Source organism: Chamaea fasciata, unplaced genomic scaffold (genome assembly GCF_029207755.1).
Source record: "Chamaea fasciata isolate MVZ Bird 193981 ecotype frontalis unplaced genomic scaffold, bChaFas1.0.hap1 SCAF_1, whole genome shotgun sequence".
Lineage (NCBI taxonomy): Eukaryota > Metazoa > Chordata > Aves > Passeriformes > Sylviidae > Chamaea > Chamaea fasciata.
This window is the reverse complement of record NW_027094086.1, coordinates 105959318-105984961: the sequence shown is the minus strand read 5'-3', so window position 1 is coordinate 105984961 and position 25644 is coordinate 105959318. Positions and strand designations below refer to the sequence as shown.

General features: G+C 40.8%; 1 protein-coding gene across 8 annotated transcripts in view; it reads right to left on the bottom strand.

Moving 5' to 3' along the window:
- Positions 1–1337: 1337 nt before the first annotated feature.
- The window catches only part of ELMO1 (engulfment and cell motility 1), a 304867-nt gene continuing 280560 nt past the window's right edge, over positions 1338–25644 (bottom strand). For all 8 annotated transcript variants that reach the window (XM_066192198.1, XM_066192190.1, XM_066192232.1 and 5 more), the window contains 5 exons: positions 24926–25038; positions 16427–16534; positions 12835–12917; positions 7139–7216; positions 1338–2681 (listed from right to left, as the gene is read on the bottom strand). In XM_066192198.1, coding sequence (XP_066048295.1) covers positions 2481–2681; positions 7139–7216; positions 12835–12917; positions 16427–16534; positions 24926–25038 — 583 coding nt within the window. In that variant the 3' untranslated portion in view covers positions 1338–2480. The remainder of the gene's footprint in view (positions 2682–7138; positions 7217–12834; positions 12918–16426; positions 16535–24925; positions 25039–25644) is intronic.

Below are 25644 nucleotides of genomic sequence, written 5' to 3'. Positions count from 1 at the left end.
AAGACCACAGCATTGGAGTGCCACTGAGCTGGCAGTGTGCTTGGCTCTTATAGCTTAGGAGTGAGAGGTGTTTCTTTTGGCAGCAAAGCAAACCCATCTGAAGCACCAAGTCTGAAATCTGTAAGTAAAGACCAAATCCACCTGGGTCAGGGAAATTAAAACAACTCAGGCTCTCCAGGCTGCTCCAAGTTTTATCTGCATCAAGGTAAGAGGCAGCATCAGAGTCCTGTAAAAGACACATGGTTCTACCTCCATCCCTCACCCCTGGGACCCCTTAAAAATCCCCTGTGGCAGGCAGTGCCTTTGCTCCTACTATTTCCTGGCCATGACTACCTTTGCTATAGTCTGAGAAAGCTCTGGAGAATAAACCATCTCAAACTCACACAACTCATCTTGTACATCTGTTCTCATTAAGAAGGAACCTTTTCTCAGGCCACACTTTACCATAACTATTCCCTCCAGAGTTTAACTCAGTCTCTCTTATTGACTGAATCATCCATTACCACCAAAACTAACTTATATCTTCTGTTCCATTAAGGCATTCATAAAATACTGCAAGCACAGCTCCTGGAAGGCACCTTCCTTGGGACTTTGATGATTGCATTCATACAATGTTCTCATTATCTTCCTTTCTGTTGCACCTGCAGGACATCATTTCTCTCTTCAACTGGTGTGAGGCCAGCCAGGATGTTTTCCCCAGAGCCATCTGGACGGAGCAAGGGTCACCTCAGTTGAGAACTTCTATGACTGCCAGAACTGGAACCACCTTCTGGAGTTCTCAATACCATGAATTCTGATAAAACTCCTTCACCGTCTTTTTCAGCTGGGTCTGAGCAGGAGAGAATCTTACACTGATAAACATCTGTCTTCAGCATGTGCAGTGGGAGGGAAAGAGCTGGCAGGTTCCTCTAGACTCAAACCTTTGCTGTTAAACTTAGTGAAATACCTAAAAGAACATGAAGATGAAGGGAATCCGTCCTCCTAAGCTCAAACCATCCAAATACCAATCTTCTGCAGCCATAAACACTCTCAATGAAGAAAATGGAAATAGAGGAAAACAGTTGCCCCAGCAAACACAGGAAAGGCAGCAGCCTTGAACTGACCACGAGAACATCAGTATGCTGGGATTTTGGATTTCACAAGGGCCCTTCAACACAGGAAGGCTCATGTAACCATGGCAATGGAGATCTCCGGATGCATTTCATCCTTGTCACTGCTAACAAACAAGTAAGTTAAATCAGATAACAGATAAGAAAGGTTTTCCCATTCCTCTTTTTACTAAACAGTTCAGAATTGCTAGGAAACATAAGGAATAAGAGACAATTTCAGAAGAAAAACAAAGTTCCAAGAATCATCACAACTCAGATTTTTATTCAACAGTGAAGTTGAAGGGAATGGTGGTTTTTTTCCCTTCAGGGCAAATGTTCCAAATGGAAATTAAGTAAAAATATTGTTCCCCAAAATTACTCACAATGAAATTAGTTTTCATTAAATATATTTGTTTGGCAAAATAAAATAAAAAAATTAGAACCCGTACAAAAAAAAAATCCCTTGAAAATTTCTAACACTGTAGCAATAACAACAATGTAAACCTGGATGTTTGGCAGTTGTAATTAATTTGTGAAAATTACTGTTGAACTTTGGACCAAGGAAATAAAAATCACTTCAAATAGCAACAAGCCAATTTCAGAGGCAACTGAGGCTTAGGGAATGCTACAGGAATGGGACACACTAGTGGCTTCATACACGGTTTGTGCGAGTGATCTGCTAGTGTGGGGCTATCATAAGAGCTGGGAGGAAAAGAAGTTAAAAGCTGTTGCAGCATTGCAGCGTATGGTACAGCAAAACCTGCAGACTTTCCGTTCTGGGAGTCGATCAGTTGGGTGAAGGCTGGAGGCAAGAGTTGAGATGACGGTGGAGAGAATAATGACAGTGACGGATGGTGCAAGCACTGGGAAGCAGTTAACCAATTTCATCATCTCATTGGATTCAGTGGTGAGCAGACTCTTGTGAGTGTCTGGGGAAATCTTCTGCTTACAGTAGCTGCTTTTTCTCCCTACCTCCCTCCTCCTTCCAGTTAAAGCCTCTGCCCTGCCAAGTGGGTTTCACAGGCATGCAGTTTGATAACAAGGTCCTTTAGTTAAGAATGTCTATTCCAGTATTAAAAATGTAAAAAAAGTCCTCAGGAGGGTGCTTCTTAGTGGCAGTCCTTGCCTTAAGCAAGGCCAATTGCCCGCAATTACAAGTTAATTAAAGCAATGTGGATTTGGATGAGCAATGGGGAAGATGGGAATGGGGAAGGAAGGGATGCAGGGAACAGGGAGGAATGCAAGTGTTTCTACATCCCTCCCCAAAGCCAAAATCCAAGGTGCAAAAGTGGATTTCTTTTTTTCCTCACACTCTTCTCTTTTTTTTTTAATTTTTAATTTCTCTCCAGTTATAATGTATTTCCAGTTTCAGAGCAAGTTTCAGTGACTGCCTCAGTTACAGTCATAAACAAAGTCGTAGTTGCTGGGCTCCTTTGGGATGGGTGGGGGAGCATCTGGGATCTGTATATTTTCCAAGTCAAGGAGGCGTAGCTTTATCTCCATGCTGAGAAGTGTGTCCAGGTCGTTCCGCGTTAGGTCACTCAACATATCCTTCCCAAGGAGGGCATTCAAACCATCGGTCCATACACAATACTGCACAGGAAAAGGATAAAAAATGCCATTAATAGACTTTTCAGACTCCTTCTCTGGTCTGGTCCTCTACAGTTACTGCTCCCATGGGGATTTACAAAGATGCCTAGAATTAGGTTGATGCCTTTTATCAGCTCATATCATGAAGAAAGCTTTCACTAAGCTGCTCAGAAAATGGGAAAAAAAAATCCATAAAACGGGAAGAAATGTCGGTATTTAGTAGTTTGACAATTTGGAATCTCCTCCAAATTTCATGTTGAATGTTCTTCTGCAATTATTGGAGAAGGAAACAATAACTTAGGACAATGAACCTCTGGAGAAATCTCCTTCACTCCTCTCATTGTTCTTCCCCACTACCTATTAAAAAAAAGCCTGATTATCTTACTCTAGCTAAACTTTTAATTCCAAGTCAGTTAAGTTAGGTGAACTAAATCCCACCCCCAAAACCTTCTTGACTTAGTGTAAAAAATCCTGCACTACCTGCTTTTATTGTTGTTTGCTTTCCTATACCTGAAGCTGTTACAATTGATAGCCTCCCATATCTATGCCTACTTTACCACTATTTTACACAAAATAACATACTGTGAAAACTGCAGTCAGTTAATGCTATGTCCTTCATGAAAATTAAATGCCAAGCTGCTTGGGCGTAATACTAAATGCTGCAAATGCTGAACTGGCCTCTAAAACCTTTTCCTGACTGTTAGCTTTTTCCTAACAGGAGATGCCATCTTTCCCAACAGCTGACAGCTTGTGATAAACGTGGGCTGAATAACCATTTAAAATCAGCAACAAATTCAAGGGAGATTGGTGATCTAGAGTCAACTTCTATTGAATTAGTCACTTTCATTTATTACTACAAGCCATTTATTCAACTATGAACAGAAGTACTCAAATGCTGTCATCTAAAAATAAAGATTTCAATCATAAACTTGTGTCCTAGTTTGCAGGAGAAAAATTAAATCAACCGTAACTGCATTTTTATCTTACAAATACTTCTGCTGGATTTCATGCCAAAAAAGGGTTTTTAAATTTAGCTGACCATTTGCTACATGATGCCGCCGAGTTTAAAGATAGCCATGGTTGACTTCATCCCACAGCAGAAATGAGGATTATTTTTAAGGAAGAGAGAGAAGCCCCCCTCTTCATCCAGAAAAAGGGCATATTTCAAAAATAGGATGGGTTAGCACACTTCAGCATCCGAAGCAAAATCCAACCCACTTAAGTCAGTAACAAAACAGTAGCAGAGGGAGCTTTTTCACCCTGGGTGTGGGCAAGCCAAGCCGCAGCTTTAATATGAGATCAGCTATATAGAAGAGACTTTAGAGTTCAGGTTGTCCTGCTGGCAAGTACTAAATAAACAACTCAGCCTGCCTATTCTAGGCTGTCAAAGTGCGCCACTGAAGACTTTCAAAGCATGCAATTTTTTTGGAGCATATGCAGAGTATCAGAATAAGAAAGAAGCTATTCTAGAAAAATAATTACATTTGAACAGACTATAATCTTTTTATGATTTACTTGAAATCTTTCTTTGGGAGAGTTTTCCCTGAATTCATTATGAAGAAAGAGACAGAAAGGCAAAAGGCTCTGCTCAGGTTACAGGAGAGCAGAGAATCTTTTGAACAGATGCAGCCCCTGACGTAAATCGTCCATCACCTGCACAGTGAGTGCGGCCAGCTCTTCCTCTGGGGAGGAATCCCAGAGAGACAGGAAGCAAAACTGCAGTTCTCTCCTCTTCCAGATATAACTCATCCAGGGCCCACAGAAACCAAATTCTGGCCACAGTTCTGATGAGTGCAATGGCCTGGAAAAGGGGCTTCCTCTCTAATCTCCATATTGGCAAATGCACCTAATTAAACTCCTGCACATGTTGAGCAGAGAGACACCCTAATGAGATGGTGGAAAAACAGAGGCATTCATTCAGAAGCTTTTTTCTTTTTAATATGCAAAAGAGACTAAGAGCCACTGAAAAATTAATTTACAAGATTCATTTTCATAAAACTCCACTGAAACCTAATTATGGCCTCCCTCATCAGTTTCTCTGTCAAAAATCATGGATAAGATTAATCCACCTTTTTTGCTGTGTAGTTGAAACCAGTTATTAGTATTTAAATGAAAAACAAATACAATGGAATGATCTCATAGCACTGAATCCCCTGGCTAGCAGTAAGCTCCAACAGATGGCTAAGGGAATTGACAAACTTAAGTGTGCTAGAATGAGGTCCAATTCTCAATGATACTGGTTCAGTAATGAGATTTTATCAAAGAATTACCGTGGGAGACAAGAACTAGAAGGGTTGCACAGACTTCATCCATCTGGATGCAGCCCTGAGCAACCTGGTCTGAGCTCATTGCTGACCTGCTTTGAGTAGGAGGTTGGACTCAGGACACTTCCAGGGTTCCTTGCAGCCAGAATTATCCTATGAGCCTTGTTCAATTTTTCTTCTTAGGACACACTCGACTCCCACATTTCAACCTCACTCTACAATCACGAGGACTGCACAAGTACTTAAAAAAAGCCCTGCAAGTCTGACCTGAAATTGTCATGTACCAACATCATTCCTGGTGCTTCACACAAATCTTAGAATCTTGAGATGTCACCACCAAATCTCCCAAACTGACAATGCTGCTAAACAAGCACTTCTATCAACAGGCACCCCAACTTTGATGAAGAGTCACAGGCTTCACAACATGCTACTTGCCTTTCCTTGTGGGTTATTTCTCTGAACACTTGTACTTTCTACTTTAATCACATCTCAGTCTTCTGCAGGCCATGGAAAAATACAGAAGAAGTGAGATGTCCTTTTAAAAGCTTTCATTTGGGAACTGTCAAGTGGCAGCAGAGACTGTTGCCTCTGGCCATTTGTTTGAACATGTTAATTTTGTTTCAAAGAAGCTGCACAATACCAAAAAGAGAAATGAAGATAAAAGGTGTGTTAACGCAATCATGAGCAATTGGGTTAGTGCATCTCACTGCTACTGCCTGTCAGTGGGATGTAGTACCAGCTTTTGAACATTCAGCCATTAAAATCCACTTGTAGCTATAGGCTATATTTGAGACACAGTGGCTGAAAAAATTGTTGGTTTTCATGACCATTTGTGCTTCTGAGCTGAAACAGTCTATAATTCAGTTCCTGGAGAACTTGTATCAGAAATCCTTGAACCTATGTTCAGTTCAGAGGATGAAGACAACTACGTATTGCTAAGAACTACAGCTCTAGTGGCACATTGTACCTGGGATACTATTGGTCCTTTCTCTTACATGAAAACTCTGGAATGAACATCCTTGAAAATGACACTCAAATATGAATCCACAGAAAGACCCAAATGGGCATAACTGTATCTCCTCTCCTAAAATTGGCAACTAGTTGAAGGTTTTAGTCCAGAACAATGAATGTTGAAGTGGCATAACTAATACACTTCACTTGTAAAGCAATTTAATGCACTTTTTAAAACACAGTAGTATAATGCAGTTTACAGCAATCTTCTGTAGTTCATCATTTTAGCACAGTGTCCTGAACTGAGACCAAGTGTGATACCTAAAAATAAGTGTGCAAATGGAACACAACTCTTCTTGCTTTAGAAACAAGAAAGAGTATGTTAAGTGTAGGGCATTCTGCTAAACTTTTACTTGAAATTTCTTTGAGAGAAACACATCCAGTGACTCAACACAATTAAGGCAAATTAATCCCATCACATTCCAGAAGGTGATAATATCTTCTATTTCCTTGTGGTTTTTACTAAGAGAAGGGAGCAGGGAAAGGGCTGTCATTCATCCTTTCTATTGGTATTTACCTTGTCTTTATACAAGTGAAAGCCATTGCAAAACACTTTCCTGTGGAGTGGGAATAGAGGGGGCTTTCTATGATCACCTGTCACGAATGGTCTTAAGCGATGTGAAAGTAAGAAAAAGGGGATATGTCATTCTGGAGAGCACAAGTCTTTGGCTGAAATTGAGACCCAGTGATGGTATAACCACCCCTGATTATGCTAGTGAGGCTGGCAGTGATTCTTTGAAAGCTTGGCTGTATAAATTCTCAGTGTTGCAAGTTCACACAACAAAATTCTCTAGTGTCTAAAGCACAGCAGATCACAAGAAATCAGAAGATGGGGACTGAGGTCTGTAGAGCTTCAAGGTCTGCCCAAGCTCTCTTACTTCTTTTTCTTATGGCTTGCATTTCAGGAGGGCTTAGAAATACTGGTCTGTAATTTGGAGCTTCATGTGCTCCGTGATGTAGGAATACAAAACATGTTTCTTCTGTGGCTCAGATATGCAAGAAAATTGCAGAAGGTCTTGTTCCTATACTAATCCCTTGAATGTCAGTTTGTTTTGAGACACGACACTGATTTAGATGGACCTATACCGTGGGCCATGATGCCCATTCTTATTTTCTTACAAAGCCATCTGGTGCCTCAAAACAACTAAGATAACTTCAAATAACTGTACTCTGAATATGACTTACCTCATGCTTGTCTGGAGCAATGAAATTCAACTGGCCACTTGAGTCATACAATATAGAGAAAGCAAGCTCTAGCACCTCCTGAAACAACACAAAGAAACACACATTAATGCTGCATGAGAGAGGCATTCGTACATTCAGGTCTGTCTTTTTTTCCTATCCATTATTCCTCAAAACAAGTTGAAAAGTAGTTTATGGTAGTCTCCTGTCTGGCCAAAGCTGCGGCAGTACCAGATCACTGCAAGAGACTGGCACAGCAAGAATACCACCATGGTTGCTTCAGTCAAAACAAACTCACCCACCTCAGTGCTTATTGTGGCCCACTGGGTCATGAATTACTTTAGCATTTGAGTTTAAATTTGAGCTACGCAATGGTGAGGACTGAAATCAATATAATGAATAATAGCATGCTTGCAAGAAACTCTTCATGAAGGTTTTTTTCACTTTGTATAGATTAAACTCACAAAGTTCTGCAAGGTTTGACTCCTTGTGTTAAAAATCTTGTCAGGACAATTAATATCCTGGTATATACTTATGCTCTTTTCACTGCCAGAAATATATTAAATTATTCACTCTCAGGAGATTGCTGTAATTTTGTTTTCATCTGAACCAGAATTGCCAGGCCCAGTCAAGCCAAACTAAGCCGGTTACCTAAGACCCAAAGGAATTTTGGGAAAGGAAATAGCAATCTTTTTTTTTTTTTCCCCCCCCCATAAGCACTGAAGCTGGAATTGTAAAAGGTACCTAGGAGAATTCATAAAGTACTGACCTTCCCTAAAAGTCACCTGAAATCCCATGGGGAAACCCAGGCAATCTGAATAAATAATGATCTTTCAGTGGCCAGCAGTGATCATGCAAAGATGTTGTCTTTTCTGTTGCCATATTACAGTTTCTGCCTGCATCACTACAAGTGCCATTACAAGGATCTCACAATCTGTGAGTTTGGAGGTATGGATATATTAACTGTGGAAAAGAGACGCAGCTACATTGCAAAGTGCTGACTTTTAACTGTGATCTGTATCACATGTCCTGCTCTTTTTGCCTCTTGGCTTCCTCAGCCCTGTCTTACTGACAGCTTTCGCTGACTCTCAGCGACAACAGTCTCTGCACTGCCAGTGGTGAAAGGAGGGCAGCTTCCTAAATCTGCCACACTAAGTTTCGAAATGGAAGAATTGACTGTGGGGACTGCACCATAAACATTGTTCTAGATTTTTACCCCTGAGCTCTTGGTCTGAGACAGACATAGATATCTGGATTTCCATAAAGGCTTTTTTGGTTTTGAAGTTGTATGATTAAGAGCAGAGTCTGAACCATAAAACTTGCAATCCTTAGGGATAATCTTGGATAATAAGAGATCAGGCTTCTCTTGGGAAATGTTCTTGTTTTCCTTGAGTTTAGTTACTAGGTTTGACTTGATGTATTGCCAAGGCTACAGGAGACAAAGCTATGCTAAATCCTCATTGTGTCAAATCTCCATGGAGGCTGCAAGTGCAAACAGTGCAGGCGCACTCAGCAAACCAATGGCTCAGGGCTCACATGGCCTTCTGGTGTTGTAGGCATGTCTCTCAGTCACACCTTATCAAGAATGATGTCTCATTACAGAAACAAATCTACCTCTGCCCACATGAACCTGGCATTATCTCCTCACACAGTGTTATAAATTACTGACAGAATATGCCAAGTAGTGCCACTGAGGTTGTAGCTCTTTAAAAAGGGCTTGTACTCTTTTACTGTGACGTTCCTGAATTTCATGAAGGTCAACAATCCCACAGGCCTGAACCCTGTAATTTTTCCTTTGGAAAACTCCAATGAATAGAACTTCTTCTTCATCTCAAAAAGAGAAAAAGGAGGAAAAAAAAAATCTCTGCCTGGAAGAGGAATGTGTCAGGATGTCAAGGGTTTGGGCATTTCCAGCCAGGCAGAGAATGAGAAAGGACTACATTAAGGGCACCAAGCTTCTCTTTCTGGGGTAAAGTGTTATTTTGGTGGCGCTGGCTTCAGCTCAGCTTCTTTGCTGGCTGCCCTGGACTCTAAAGGCTTGGGAATTACAACTTCCGGGTGCCACCATCTTTGTTGCTTTATGCACAGCAAACTGCCAAGGAAAATGGAAGCCAAAGGAGCTGGAGTTGCCAACTGGCTTTCCACACTGATGGTGGTCTGAGTGGTTGAGATGGCTGACTTGTCAGGGACCCCACCTGGTTTTGTTACAGTCCCATCAATGACAAGGAGGAGCTGGCAATTCTTAAAGGAGAACTGGTCGGTCTTTATCAGCTGTCTGTAGTTTTGTATTCTTTTCTCTGTTCTACTTATCAACCTTTCTCACAGTAATTTTTCACTCAAGCCTTTTCCAGTTGTTTCTCTGTCCCTGTGGTCTTTTTCATCTCACATTCCCTCTAACCTGTTCCTTCCTTCTTTGTTTTGCTTTCCTCCTCCTGCACCTCAAGCTGCTGAACTCACTCCCTTAGCACTCCTAGCTCGTTCCACATGTCAGACCTCTGCCCTTCCCCAGATGCTTCTCAAAGGTAACAGCATTGGGACCCACAATGTGCCTACCTTCTGAGCTCTGCTAAAACAGAGAACAAGAGACTCTGCAACAGCAGGACAATACTTCCCACTCCTTGGATTCCACTCCTTGGATTCCACTCTGTGGGGGAAGCTGCTGTACGTGGTATGAAGGGAAGGTTGCTCTCCCATGCCCAGAGCTTCCCTCTTCCCCAGTCTCCACTGGTCCCCAACACAGGCCAGAAGCCATGAACAAAGTGAAGCCATGAAGCAAAGTGATCCCACGCAGCTGGAATGACCTCACTACTTTCTGCCTTTAATACCCTCAGAACACCCATGTCTTTACTGAAGGCTCAGGCCTTGCCATGTTGAATTTTCTTGCCAGAGTAAGAAGATCTGCCCCAAAGAACTATCTAGACAGGCAGCAGAAGGAAACTTGAAGAGAAAAGAGAAGAGAAGAGAAGAGAAGAGAAGAGAAGAGAAGAGAAGAGAAGAGAAGAGAAGAGAAGAGAAGAGAAGAGAAGAGAAGAGAAGAGAAGAGAAGAGAAGAGAAGAGAAGAGAAGAGAAGAGAAGAGAAGAGAAGAGAAGAGAAGAGAAGAGAAGAGAAGAGAAGAGAAGAGAAGAGAAGAGAAGGGAAGGGAAGAGAAGAGAAGAGGAGTTCATTCATCAGGGATGTGAGGAGAACCATTTCAGCTGACTAAAAAAGGCACAGAGCCTGAAACCTATCAGCAGATAAAGGGTGATAGGAGAACATTTCAAAATACCTGGCCAGGTTTTTTTTTCTAATTCTTCTGTCATTCTTTATTTTGAAGGCTGCAAAATCTGACATATTTAATTTCCTTGAAAATCATTGGTACTACTTGGGAGTCAGAAATAAGGATTTAAAAATTAAACCTAATTTAAAAACACAAGCAAGACGAACAACAATGGATTCAGATCTGGTCCCATCACATCGTTCCAGCTTCATATGCATGCAAATTCCAATTCAGTTTAACTCTTATTTCTTTCTAAATTGTCCTGCTGAAAGAACAATGGCCATGTGCTGGCAAATGAAGAGACGTTGAAACCTTTGTTATGGACATGTTGCTAATTCCAGCTATGCTCATAGCTTGGCATTCTGCCATTCAATTTTCTTTTCTGCCAATGAATAAAATTGTGGTGGACATGATATATGTACAAAGAGAGCACAGAATGAAAAGACCTCTTAAAAATAGATCATTGATTTTGAAATTTCAGAAAGTGAAAGGCTTCATACACCAAATTCAGCTGAATTGCATTTTGTGTCTGCCTTTTTATAAATTTTAATTGCATAACCCATATATAACTTCATATGCTGCAAAAAACATGTTATACCTATGTCAGTTAAGTAGTTGCAATATTGTGCCTGACAGTTGGATTGGGATGACAGATTAATTCAAAAATTCTGTGCTTCTCAAGGGAAGAAACAAGGAATTGAAGAAATACAAAAACCCAAACCCACCAAACCAAAACCCCCAAACCCCATTAAAACCCTTGCACCACATCAGAAACAGTAAACCCATCAAAATTGCCATTGTCTGGGTCACAAACAGAATGCTCCAGCCAAGGATACAGCCATGCTACCTATGAATTCCTGATCTTCATACTCTCAGCCAGAAATTTTATAGCACCCCCAAGCAATTTTACCTAAGGAAATGGGGCAATGCTGAAAGCTGAGGACAAACTGATCCGCAGGATTCCTATTTAGCAATAAATACTATCTAGACATTACTGCTCCCTAACGATGACACATTTCCATCACTGCCACCCACTACTTTCCATCTTTCCCATTTGTGTGGACATATGAGTGCTAAGACAAGGAAGAACTAAAAATATTTCATATGCATCATATAAATGTCCCAGCCAAATGTGTTGATGGTTCAGCTGTAACATGAGGTAGGAGTTGTATGTAATCTATTGTACTCGTGTGTATGTTTGTGCCCTGATTCAGAAAATCAACAAGGAAAAATACTCCTGGGATTTTTTTTTCCTCACTTGATAAGACTTTTTCCTTTTCTACCACATAAAGCCAATTTGGAAAGGAGAGCAACTTCTCTGTCAGAAAACAAATGCAAAAAAATACTCAGGATGCTTTGCCCATCTGTGCACAGTTAAGGAAAAAGATGTTGCAGCTGTGAAGGTGCAACTAGCTGTGTGATGTAGCTTTGACAGTGCCTTCTCAATTTTCATGGCTTCCATCAGAACTGCTTCTTCCAATTTTATCTAAAGTATTGAAGCAGGAAGTCTTAACTTCACTATTTTGTCCATCGAAATCTCCTTCTGGTCTGACCTAAAATTTCTCAGTTTCAGGTAATTAGAAATTCTGTTTCAAAATTTTTGATCTGGCTCCCAGACCTCTCAGGGTGTTGTTCTAGGTCAGACTGAACACCATCAGAGTCTCATTGCTTTTTGTAAGCTGAGAGAGACAACATGATAGAAAATTTATTAACATATCTCATAGAATATGGTATTCATCACTAACAATGCCAGACGTTGCTAGTAATTCCATTTCTTCTTGATGTGGTGACAATTCTTACTAAGAAAAACTGCAAGATTCTGGCACTGCACAATTTTAGTGCCACTGTCAGCTTACAGTTCTTGCTCTGAAACTCTGAAAGGTACTATCAATCTAATTTAAGCTGAATATTGTCTCCTACACTTTTTCCTTTTCCCAAATGAGCTGCTGAGCAGGTCCTTATACACCTCCTTAATTTCCCAGGATTTACCTTACAGCATTTTGTTGGCAGTTGTTTTTCTACCTGACTGGACCTGCAGGTATCATCAGCTGGACATTAATTGAACTTTTGGCATGTGTTCATTGAATGTGAGCTCACCAGAGAACACAGCTTGAAAAAACTAGTTACTTATCAGAGACAATATAGGAGTAGGTACCAACAGCCATTGCTGCTTTGCTTTAGAGATAGAAAATATCACTACCAAAGACTAGTCCAGCTGTGCCCTGGGCATATCACAATGCACATCTGCCATGAAATATGAGTAAAGAAGGCTAACCTGTCCCAATAACTTAACTCAAATAGTCTGAGATGGAAACAAAGGGTGCACATCATGGAAATGTTGCAGGTTGGAGTGAAAAATACCTGTGTTACTTTAGGGAAGCTCAAGTCGACAAGCTTAGTATTCTGCACAGTATGTGTTCATAACAATTTGAGAACCATACCTTGTTTTGTTTAAGAGCTCCTTTCTCCTTCATGTGTGGGCAGTCTTTCCCAGTCACAACAGCTTTTATATCTGCCACTGGCACTGCATTAAAAAGAAAGAAATTCAAACCCCAGAAAATTAGTTAGAAGCAAGGTACGTAAAAGCTACAGAGTCTCAAAAGAAGCAATGGCAATATGATAAAATTGCCATGTCCTTTGCCATTTTCAGCCTTTTGTAAGAAAGGAAACAACTAACATAGGAACCAGTGAGTCTTGAAAAAATTTCAGGCATCTGGACAGAAGTCTGAAATGCTTTTTCCTGCCTATTTAGACTGCCTTGGTAAGACTGTTTCATATAATAAATGCGTACCTGTGTCTGGACAGTATGTGGACTCATGGATCTCAAAACCATACAGTTTTCTTCCATGTTAATGTAATGGGCCTGCTCTGTTCTAGGCATCCAGGTGAAGTCTCTGCTGGAAAGAGGATGCTGGGCAAGTTGGACCTCTCACTCAGTGCTGTTTTCCTTCTTTTAAAAGCCTGTAGAATTTTTTTTTTAAATAGTTTCCTATTTCACTCCCATCTGCAGTTTACTTGCTTTCTGGTACTACCAGGAATAAGGAATACTTATAACAAGCCATTTCAATTGCTTTAAAATGTGAAGTGATGAGGAATGACTGGGGGGAAAAGAAAGGTAAGAAAAAATATTGGAATCTGCTGCCACTCAGAGTCACAGAGTGAGGTCACTAAAGCATAAAGATAAATTTCTCTGCGTTTCAAGCGGAAGTCAATTTTCCAAAGGTAATTACATTATGGAGAATCTATATGCTCTACAATACAATATGGTCCCTGAGTGACAGTTTCTACGATCTATAAATAATCCATTATCCTTGTGGCTGCAGAAAAGTATCTTATATATAGAACATGATGGTAATATGAAAACCTGTTACTGACCAGTTCTTTACAAACTCTAATGGAAATAGCGAAGAGGAGAAATGCATTTGCTCTTCTACTGGGCACAGCAGCACTATATATTTTATGACAGATTACCTCAGCACTATGGCCAAACGGATGGTATGGGATGTAAAAGACATTCTTAAAGTATTTGCTTTGCACAGAAAACTGAAAAGAAAGGAAATAATTTGACTCTTCACTACTCAACTTCTGCCTTTAGTCTCAGAATTTTATGCTGTGGGCCTGATGACTTTTTATGCCTCTGACAGTCCCATTTTGGAGAAGAAGAGGTACTGTTTTTGAGAGGAGAGAGTAAGCTAGGATAAACTGGGAAATTAAGGAGATATTTAACTGCAACTATGGTAGAAAGGTCTTCCTAAGAAAAAAAAAGTTCCTGCCATTTTTTGAAGAGGCCCAGAAAAACAATTTCTCTGTTTGCATAAGATAAGATTTTCTGAGGTCAGGCCTCTCAACCAAGAAGGCTTTTTCTCTAGCCTTCATACACTTGATCTGTTTGATCTGGAATGCAGTTACTGTGGGAGATCACAGACTGATGTGACATCCTAATCTTTATTTATCTGGAACTTGGCTTATGCTTTGCTTTAGAAAATAGAATCAAAGACTTCAGAAGGTATCAGAAGTTGACTACAAGATGCAGGAGGGTGTGAGCACCAATGTGATGTGCTTACAATGGATAAAGCCTTGAGAAAGAGGGCAGCTGTTTTTTATCCCAGCTGGAGTCTCCATGGCTTGTTATCTCTGCCAGGCTGAAGAGGGGTGACATTCACAGAAGTGAAAAGGTTAAAAACTCACACATTTATTTTTGGGGACAGAGACTAATTACTCAGGCTTGGCAAGAAGTACACAAAATGCTTGATGCTGCTTCTCTTGGTTCTGTTTTCTTACCCATCTATTCTCTTTTATCTGCAGACCTGGCTCCAAACGCTGAGAAGTTGAGCATCATGTTCAAACTTTAAGAATTAAAAAATCAATAATCTGTCCAGAGACAACCAAAATGCTTATGAAAAGTATTCTGTAAAACGCCCAAGCCAGTTTGGTCTGATATGTTCCAAACAATGGCGTCACTTTATAATCTTGCGACTGGCAATATTCTCAGCTTTGTTTAATGAAACTCCATCGAATGTGCATAGCACTGTGGTAAATCTTGTATCATTCATAGCTTGAAAACCTGAGATAGTGATGAAATAATCACCTCTTTCTGAAACTGCATTGGCATCTACTCTGCCAGCAGCCATGCTGAGGGAACCATGTGGGTCTGGTTCAATGGTTTCTAAAGCAGGAGGCTTCTGCCCCCATGGGATCCTGACACTCCTGAGTAGGCTTAAGAGTCTGTGGAAAATGCAAGTGCCAGATGACTCTCACAGTCAGGGTCATGGGTTTGGGTGTGGAAGCGTGCTCCAAGCAAACAAATCTGGGAACTGCTGGTCTTGTGACTGTGCCTGCAGTTCAAGTGTGACTTTTGTTCTTCTGTCATTCTGACACTACTGTAACGTTCTGTGGCTATTTCTATAAGCCTTGTCCACAAAAACAGTCTCTTTCTGTGCCAATACAGCAATGTGAGCCCCTGTCCTACATTCTGCCAAGACTGCAGTGTGGAACATCCTTGAGGCAATGTGTAAGGCAAGGAAAACAAGAGAATGTGACTGCAAACAGTCAGGGCTCCAGCATCACATGGGCTTTTCTTCTTTCCCTCTCAGACTGCATCTGGGAGCACTTGCACAGTTTAAAAGGTGCTGCCTGGAGACAGGTTAGGGGAGGAAATTTCACATCACTCCCTAGTTTTCAGGCTGGAAAAATTTCAGACTTCTGAAAAATTAGTCTTTCTGCCATTCCATGAAAAAAGTGGAACTACCAGCTGAAATACCTGTATAAGTGTGTCTTATTTGATAATGCCAAGGATTTTCAAAAAAGAACAAAAAGAATTATTCCTTATTCAATGCTGGATTTCTTGAAGTCACCTACCAGTGTCAGAACTATACTCATTATTTCCACTACCATAAAAAACCTTCCCTGGATTACAGGTTAAACCCCTACAACTCATGTTGAAGTACAAAGGAGAAATCACTAGAGTATGATGGTTCTGAAGAGCTCCAAAATTGCTTTTAACCATAAGAAAAATCCCAATAAATCCCCTGGTAGGAGCTGCCACAGAGACGTCCTCTCCCAGTTGGCTACACAGAAACAGTGAGGTCCTCTCTATACTGTTCACAGCGACCTGTCACCTTTGAGTCCATTCCTCACAAAAACAAAACAAAAAAAACCAACTCTGCCATATATTCCTCCTCCAGTCACTAGAGACTGCCTGCTTCCATGGACAGGCAGTGCTTCTGAATATGGCCAAGTATTTTTATTTGACATCCGCAGTTAGATGAGCAATGAAAACAGTGTTCCTCCCTAGGAAAGACATGATGTTTCCAAGCTGAATGAAATTATAAACTCATTGAAAAGCTTAACGCAGTCCCCACACACACTTGCCAAACCCAGGAGAGTGGTGTTTGAATGCAGGAGGAAATGTCCTCTGCTCTTCGTAAAGAGAGCTGTGCATAATGTCCCATGTTAAGAGAATCCCACTACAAGTTATAAAGAAGAACCAGCATAAAAGAAGCAGAAGTGTCACAATCTTGGTGCATGACTTACATTTATCCTGCAAGGAATCATGAGGGACCTCTCCCTGTGGACTTTCTTCCAAGTCTCCATAGTGCAAGACTTTGTGATTAGGTGAGAGTCGACAATACCAAAATTTGTCTGTTGAAACAAACACATTAAACAAGGTCACTGACATGTTTTCATCAGCCTTATCAACAGAAGGGAAGAAAGCTTACTCAAACAAGGTGCCACAGGGAAAGCTTGTCTTTTCTTTCAGAGGAAGAAATGTGTGGGGTGTATATAAGAAGGGTAGGGACTTTGATCAGTAATTTTACTTGATTAAATGAAGCTGGCATTAAACTACAGGGGTTTTGTTATTGACATAGTCACTGGCTCAAAAAAAAAAATACTAGCTAGAAAAAATTCACTTAGTTTAACCATATATTATATACCCTCGTGGCCAGAAGACTGGCAAAGTAACTACTTTGAGTGGATAACTTTAATTTACCCATAAAAGATTCATTTTTAGCACCCACTTTGTGAAAATCAAGCCCTACCAGCTGTCTTGTGTGGGACACCCAAAAACTGATAAATTTGAAATATCCCATACTTTATGAAAATTATGACTCATGTCTTTTTTTATAGACATAGGAGAACACCCCCATGTTTATAAGGAGACTGGACCTAATAAACATGCAAGGACTTAAAAAGATATTAAGTCTCTTGTCCTGCAGATAAACTCAGTGCTCTGCATGGTCACAAATATACGTGTGACCATGCAGTTCACACCCCAGTTTGCATTTTAGTCCTTCCTAAGAGACACACATTTTCATCTCCTCCCAACTCGTGCTTCACAGGACATAATTCCCCCTTACATTTGTTAAAATTTGCTCCTGTGAAGAACATCACCTTTGCAGAGCCAGGCCACAACGCTGCCTGGCATGCAAGGATGGGGCTTGCCAATTCCCTCTCTGAAGTGGCAAGGAAGAGGTTATCCTTCCTCATCAGAGCACATTCTATTTAATAAGTAGATCACATAATGCTAGGCTGCCAAAAATACAATCTTGTTACATTCAAACTAAATCTCCAAAAGTTCAGAGCAAGGCTGGATGTTAAAATGCCAGCGGAGGGGGGCAGAGGGCTTCTCTGGCCCTGGGCTTCTCTCGCACTGGCAGTGCCAAAGCTGTGCCAAGCAGCAGCCTGAGGGACAATTTAGGGGAAATGTTAGCACTGACACAGCCCTGCGGTGCTGCAGTCGCTGGGAGCCTCAGTTTGGATAAAACATTGGAGGAGCTGTAGAACCAGCATATGTGAGCTCATTTGGAGTGTTAGCAGAGGAAGGGCTTCTTGGCTCTGTGAGTTAAACATTGGCTTCATGGACCCAGCTGTTTCCTGAAGAACACTCCAGGCCCCTGGCCAGTCATTTAAAATGCAATGCAGTAAAACATGCAATTGAACGGTAAAAATGGACTTTCACACACCCTTTTAAATTTCTTTGTCACAGTAGGTAAAAAGGTTTTGGGGGAAAAACCCTACACACTTCAAACTACTTTCTGAGTGCACGGCCCCTTCTACAGAAAGGTTTCAAAAACCTCACAAACCTCTGGCAAAGGCTCAAAATGGCCTTGGGAGTGATTCTGGTTATCAACTTCACAGACATGCACAACACTGAAAGATGTATGGTAGAGAGCCTGAGATTATGCTCCTGTGATGCATACAAGAAGAGTTGCTGAAATATCAGCATCCCTGGACTGTAAACAGAACATACAGTGGCACAGTATGGGATCAAGAGGAAGACCCCACTCGCAAAACTTCTGCAGGGAATTGGAACTAGAGCAAATAGGAGCCCTGATTCAGTAGACTCTAATCTGAAGAGCACACACACAAGCAACTCATTAGGCAGTTTGTGTATCTCAGATGGATGTATGTGAAAATTTTCTAGATTCCTGCCTTTTACAGGGAACTCTACCAGAACCATAGCAAAGCCTGATCCTAAAAGAACATACCCCCATTGAATCTGATGGTTGACCATTATGCCTAAAGAAAAGCCTCCAGTAACTGCAGCCGGGAGGCTTTCATACTTAGCTTTAATTGCAACCTCATTGTTTATTGGGCTGTACAAAGTAATACAACTTTCCAACTCTAAAATTAAAACAATAACTTTTTCTTAATGAAAACCAACATGGTTCAACTACCTTCTCAGTGACCTTGGCAAAAAAGATGTTCTAACTGAAAAAAAAAAAAAAAATTACCATAGATTCCTTTCAATTTATCACACATGGGGTTGGTGTTAGCAAGGGTTTGGCTCTTTTATCTCCTAGCGGTTAATATTTTGGTAACCTTGGTTCTATCAATGCCCCGCTTCAATAACAAAAGAGAGGAACACTCTTCCATGAAAATATCTTATTTTGTTTTGGGAAGGGGTGGCTTAATGGGAAGAAACCCAAGCTCTGAATATTTGAGGAGCCTTTTCAGCAATTCTCCATAACCCAAGGTTAATTAAAACCTAATGGCCATAGACTGTAGCTTGAAGCATGTCCAGCATAACTCTCCTGTGGGCTCACTAATGACTCTGCACTGCCACTGCCTTGCTGTCAAGGGGAAAGACCTTAAATTAAAGCTACAAATGGAACTAAGGAGGTTTCCTCAGCCACAGCCACTAAATGACTGCAGCAGCCAGGCTGAGGAGGGTGACAGCATGTTGCTAGGAGAAGGGACCCTTGTTTCTACAGCCACCTAGCCTAACCCATTCCAGTTTTCACTTCAGCTGTACATGATACTACAGAAAATATCCCACTCACATGAGATTTCAGTGCCTTGGAGGGGAACAGTTTGAAACTGGATGCAGCTATTTTACTGCAGTGCAAGTGCTGAACACAACTATTTTGGAAAAGTAGTGTATAGAATGATCCTGCAGTCAAAACAAAAATTATATGAAGTTACTTCCACTTGAGAAAAAGCGTGAAGAAATCTTAATTACAGAACAGCACACAGGAAGTAGCCAGCATTTACTTTGAGCTCTAAATTGATAAATAAAAAAAAATAAGCAGAAAAAAGCTCTTTTCTACTGTAACTCAAAAGTGGTGCTTATAAAACAGTGAAAAACTACTATCCAAACCCTCTGAAACTCTTAAACCAATGTCTGCAGAGAGAAGTGTTACAAAAGGCTTTAAAGATGGGACAGACCTTCCCTATTAGTCCCTGTACTCCAGATCTGGCAGATCCATGTGCATGTGCCCAGCTGGAACAGGACAACTGTGTGTTCAGGAGGGAATGGGATTTGTTTTGGTTTTAGGCCTAGGCTTAAGAATTTCCCCCAAAGACTAGGTCCCTTCTGTGGCCTGTTTTGTATGCAAAAGTGTTACTACACCCACCTCCTGCTCCGAGCAAGAAGCTGTAGGGAGGGCAGTTACTAACCAGAGTCTTTAGAGATGATGTGGACTTGATATTTCATCACAATTTGCAGACACTACATTATTTACACTTTTGGGTAACTCCTTATGTCTTTCAGCTCACTGACCACTGATGCAATCACATTAGGGTGCTAGAAATTCTTCTTCAGGAAACAGAATTAGTAATTTTGGTTTTTAATTCAAGCAAATTGTTCTGATTTTTCTGATATTTGCTAGAGCAGCCAGGGGGTTAAATATATCATAGAACATTGTTGAAGATTATAGATGAGGTTAAAAAAAATCCCAAGTAACAAAATCTCCTACAATTTGGCTACAAAAGTAATAGTCAAAATTGTGAACAAATGGCAGAGCACAGAACATTTTGCTGATGGGCTACAGAGTGCCTGGCCATTCACACAGTGAGTTTCCAAGTGCATTAATGGCCGATGACTCATATGCCTCTAACAATACTACTCCAGGTAAAGAACTGCTGTGGTTAGTACAGGAGTGCTCTATTGTTAGAATCTGGGGAGAAAATAGCTCAGATATGCATGGAAAGTAGTCTGAGAATATGTGTTTTTTCCCAAGATACATTCGAGGTTACTACAGAAGTTTTTTGTTCAAAGAAAAACATCCTTGCAAATCTAGCAACAGGAACCTGCTTTTAAATATATCTGTGAAAACAAGTATTTGTGTAGATTTTATATCTATATGTGCCCACGGGCATGCATATTTTTTCTTTTTCTTTTTTCTGTCTCTATTAAAACTGTATGGACATTTTCACTCCAACTGGTCTTAACTGCCTACATCAAGCCAGGACGCTCTTCAAATAACTGGCAAATAATTGACCTGTGGCATTGCTGGAGGCATATTTGGTTAACTGGCTCCCCACAGTGAGTTACACGCCCACAGAATACTAGGGTTTTTGTGGCACTATGAAGAGTAGGATGAAGTAGCAGTAGAAAAGAGCTTGGCAGAAAAAAAGTCAAACAGTGTGTTGTTGTTCAGAACTGTGAGTTACTTATCCTAGCAAGAGATGGAAAATCTGTCTTCACTAGATTTTTTGTTTCAAGTTAAGATTTCTCTTTCCAGGTTACTTCCATGGCACCTTGTGTTTTTAATTTAATGGTGTGTACCACCAGGGTTTCCCTTCCTTCCAAAAATTTAATGTTTGAGAAACCTCATGTTGGCTGCAAAACCACTTCAATAGCATGCAATTTCTCTACAATCTTTATAAAGGTAAAAAGGGAATTTATTTTCAAGAGTGCGCCCAGCAACAGATTCTACAAATGTACTGGATGACAGCATTAGAAGTATCTATTATCCTCAATAAAATGCCTTTATCTGCTACTTAGCTCTACTGGAAATAATAACTACTGGGGGTGTAGAGTGCTTAGCAGGTTTTTGCTTTAGTCTTCTACATTTTCTTTTAGGAATTATCTAAGGAAGGAGAAAGCTGAAGAGGTCTATCTGCCAGCAGATGTTCATGGTCCAGGAACAAAGTAGGGATTTGCAGAGCTTGATGATCTGCTGTTGAACAGTGATCAGAAGGACAGGCTAGATTTTGCTATTCCATTTCCAACTGATTAAGATACTTAATAAAAACCCAGGAGTTACTGCTGCAGTTCTCCTATGAGAACCTTGCAGGGGAAAGGCCATGTATTTTTTGGAAGCGCAAAGGATCCTGCTGGGACAACAATGGTATTTCTGAATTTCAGCTACAGAGAGATCCTGCTATGATAATCCTGCGCTGAAACACAAAAAGCAGAGATCTGAATATAGATACCTCACAGCTTAATCTTCAGCATCTCCCCAGTGAATCACCTGTTGGATTGGAGGCTTTCCAATGCTAAGTTAATATGAAAGTGTTTAATCTCTTCTCAAAAGGCCATAAGAGGCTGTAAACTCCCTTCTCATTTTTCTGTAAGTCAATTCTTTCAACTTACTGAGACTAACCATGTGTGTCCTACCACATGTTCAAACAATAATCTTAACAGAAGTTTGCTCTGGAGTCTTTATCATGGGCTAATGCCTGTTAATGATCTTTAAATGGGCAATTTAATGCTTTCAGCTTCTGTGTAGGGCATGTTCAGGTTATTCTTGTACAATCTGCAGATTTGTGACATTTGCTCCAGGATTGTTTTAAGGGAACAAAAGACTCATAGGAAAGGTAAAAAAAAATCATACATACTTTAGTATGACATCTACCTGATCATGCCACTCTTACAAGTAGGTTGCCACAGATGCCTCAGAGCAGTACTCATTTCTGTTTCAGTTCCATGTCAACCTGGATGGACCATGGCCTTTTCAGAGCCTTGGTGATGCTCCATGACACGTGGATTCAGTTGGAGCAGAGCACCAGGCAGGTGACAAAGGCTCCTGAACCTCCTGAGGTAGCACTGGGCACTTGTACAGAGAGGTGGGTTGTGGGAGAGGAGATGGGGATGTGGAACAAAGCTAACATAAGATACATTCTGAATTTGGGATTTCTACTATTTTTATGAGGATATTCAGAGGAATTATCTGAAGGATTGACTGTCATAATGTGTAGTATCACTAGCTAAACCTCAGGTCCTCCACTCATTTCACTTCATCTTCTAATTCTTGACATCATGACAGCCCTGGTTTTACAGTTTGTGCTGCCTTGGGGTACAGCAGACCCTGAAGGAGAAATACAGATTTCAAGAGAGCTTCTTCTGCTCTCTGCCAGTTGCCAGTATTTGCTATTTGGACCATGCCAGGCACTGTACATACCTTAAAAAAGGATCCCAATGGAATGGCTTATACGCCAAGCATGCTTCTTTAAATTGCACAGTGTTGGGTCACAGAATATGCTGAGTTGTTGGAAAAGATCCACAGGATCATGGGGTCCAGCTCCTGGCCCTGCACAGGATCATCTCCAAATGTCACAACCATGTGCCTGAGCGCACTGTCCAAATGCTTCTTGAACTCTCTCAGGCTGGTGCTGTGACACTTCCCTGGGGAACCTGTTCCAGTGCCCAACCACCCTCTTGCTGAAAAACCTTTTTCTAATATCCAAACTAAACCTCCTGACACAACTTCAGGCTATTCCTTCAGGTCCTGCCACTGGGCACCACAGAGAAGAGATCAGTGTCTAACTCTCCACTTCCCCTGTGGGGAAGCGGCAGACTGCAGTGAGGTCTCCTTTCAGTCTTCTCCAGGCTGAAAAGAACAAGTGACCTCAGCTGCTCCCCAAACAGCTTCCCCTCAAGGCCTTCACCATCTTTGTTGCCTACTTTGCATGCTTTCTAACAGCTTAATGTCTTTTTTATATTGTGGTGCCCCAAACTGCTCCCAGCACTTGAGGTGAGGCTGCCCCACTGCAGGGCAGAGCAGGACAATCCCCTTCCTTGCCCGGCTGTGATGCTGGGCCTGATGCCCCCCAGGACAGAGTTGGCCATCCTGAATTTAGTCCTGGTGACCTCATGCATCATCATCCTCTAATGGTTTTGTGTCTACTGCCTCCCTCACAAATGGCAATTTGCCCTTCTCTTTCAGGGAATACAGGAAGTCTATCAAAAAGCATACACAACTCTTAAGGGCATGTGGAAACATGACCTCCTAAATAGGCTTCCATCTGTGAAAAACGATCTCTGTCGGTGAAGATAATGTTCTTAGAGGCATGGTCGCATGCTTTATTTGTTTCCAAAGAATCATGAATTATTTCTGGCCCTGTATAAATATGACATCAAAGCAATTAATCTGGTGTCCTGTAGAATTCACTCCAAGGCATGACAGGAAGCAACCCTCTCAACAGAGGATGAGAAGATTACATTGATTTTTTAAAAATATATTTTTTTATGCTTCAACTGTTCTCTTATAAGTTGAATAAATTTATACTCCCTAGGGCTCTTGATCCTATAAATCATGAACTAACAACAATTTAAGATAAAATAAACAGTCTATCTTCCCCTTGGAGGTCAGCCAAAAGAAGAATATTTGCTACAAATCCTTCTCTTTCCCTAAAATTTGAGTCATTTGGATTAAGGCTTTGTGAGGAATAAAATGAACAGCCCTCACTACTGGTAGCCAGACAAACCACGCACTACTTTACCTACTTTCACTCCATGAGTATGCTGATGAAGAAAAAACATGAATTATGGCTCTCTACCCAGTCTGTACAGAAATTCAGACTCGAATGCTGACCATCTTTCTGTGCAGTGGGCTTCATAGGTATTTGCATGCATGACAGAGAGGTTATAAATAACCTCCACACATTAAGGAAAATTGCCTCCTTGTTTATAAGGAGGCATTGCAGGGATACTTTTCCCTGTGAAGAACGCACTTTCCCCCAGTTAAGCTGAAGGTCTCAAAATTAATCTGAAGGTCTCAAATACTGATCTTTGTCAATTCTTACTCTTAGCTTTTGTAACTTTCTAATTTGTTCTGTATTTACAGAGGAAAACAAATAGTAATCTGAATCCTCACAAAATGAGGGGTTTAAAGGGAAATCTTTGGATATGACTTTAATTAATCTGCTGAACTAACACCATGTCCCCATTACACTATCTGGAGAAAGAATCATGCCTCTCTGAGGGGAAAAGAACCAGAAGGGGTTTTACTGTATAGAATGAACAATGACTCACAGAACTGGGAAAACAATCTTCTCCTATCAATCAAGTATTCACATGAAGGTACAAAAATTACTGATGTAAGTGCTTTCAAAAAGCATCTTTAAACATCATGATATAATCATTGTATATGGCAACGTAAGACTAAACTAAAGTACTAGAGGGAGGGGTGCAGAATAAACTTCATGCATACATAAAGGCGATCAGAGACTGGGAGATTCAAATTCAAGTTTCATATGCTACTCCTGCAAAGATATTGCTTTGAGATGAACAAGAAGTCTGAACACTCAGACAAAGAATGCGAGACTGCTGCTTGAGATTTTGTCAAAGGGTGAACTTGTTCCAGATTATCTGTGTGATAAGGCTGAAACCAGTTTCAGGAAAACAGGAAATCCTGAAAATGGGTAACATGGAGATGCTTAACATGGAGACTGCTTTTACCTCCTAGTAAAAGCAGTCAAGACAGCACTACAACCAAGGATCCTGCCAGTGAAAACAGTATTCCTCAGCTCAACTTTCAGACCAAAGTGACAACATAAGGCCAGACTAGGGAGTCTGAGCTGTACCTTGTCGACGTCGACTGTTGAGTTTCCTAAAGCAGGTGCCCTCCACAAGTCGATTGAGACGTTGCTGCTTGATCAGTTCTAAGATCTCTGGCTGAATCTTCTCCTTTAGTTCCCTTGGGAAGAGAAAAAGTAGGCACTTGTTAAATTCAATCAAAGACGATCCTCCTTCCTCTGAAGCAGAGTCTCACAAGATGTTTCTGTCAGGTGTTTAAAGAGGACATCAGTAACAGACAAGCCCAGGTCAGAATCCAGTCTGTCCCAGAAAAAAACCCTTTTTTTCTTTTAACAAAGAATGGGAGTCAGGATATCTTTGTTGTAGACATCTCCCTGCTACAACACTGGTGTATGACTCAGGCAAGTTGCTTGTTTTTACATTACTTTATTAAGTCTAAAAATAACAGTCGCTATAATGTATCAACAAGACTTTTCTGCAGCAAATAATGCTCTTTTATCATAGGAGCCCTGTGAAGCTTATTTGAGGGTCTGTCACCTTTTGTTGCATGATCCTATGCCAGTATACTTCTCTAGCACTATTATTTAGGGCAACACAAGAAGGCTAGAACATTTTGAAACAACAATAAAAAACAGGGAGCAATACCAATGAGCAAAATTAATGATCAGAACTATAGTCTTGTTCTTAATTTCACATAATTTGATTATTTTATTATTATCAGAATTTGTGGAAAACTAACTCATGACTAGGGATCATGCAAGGATCC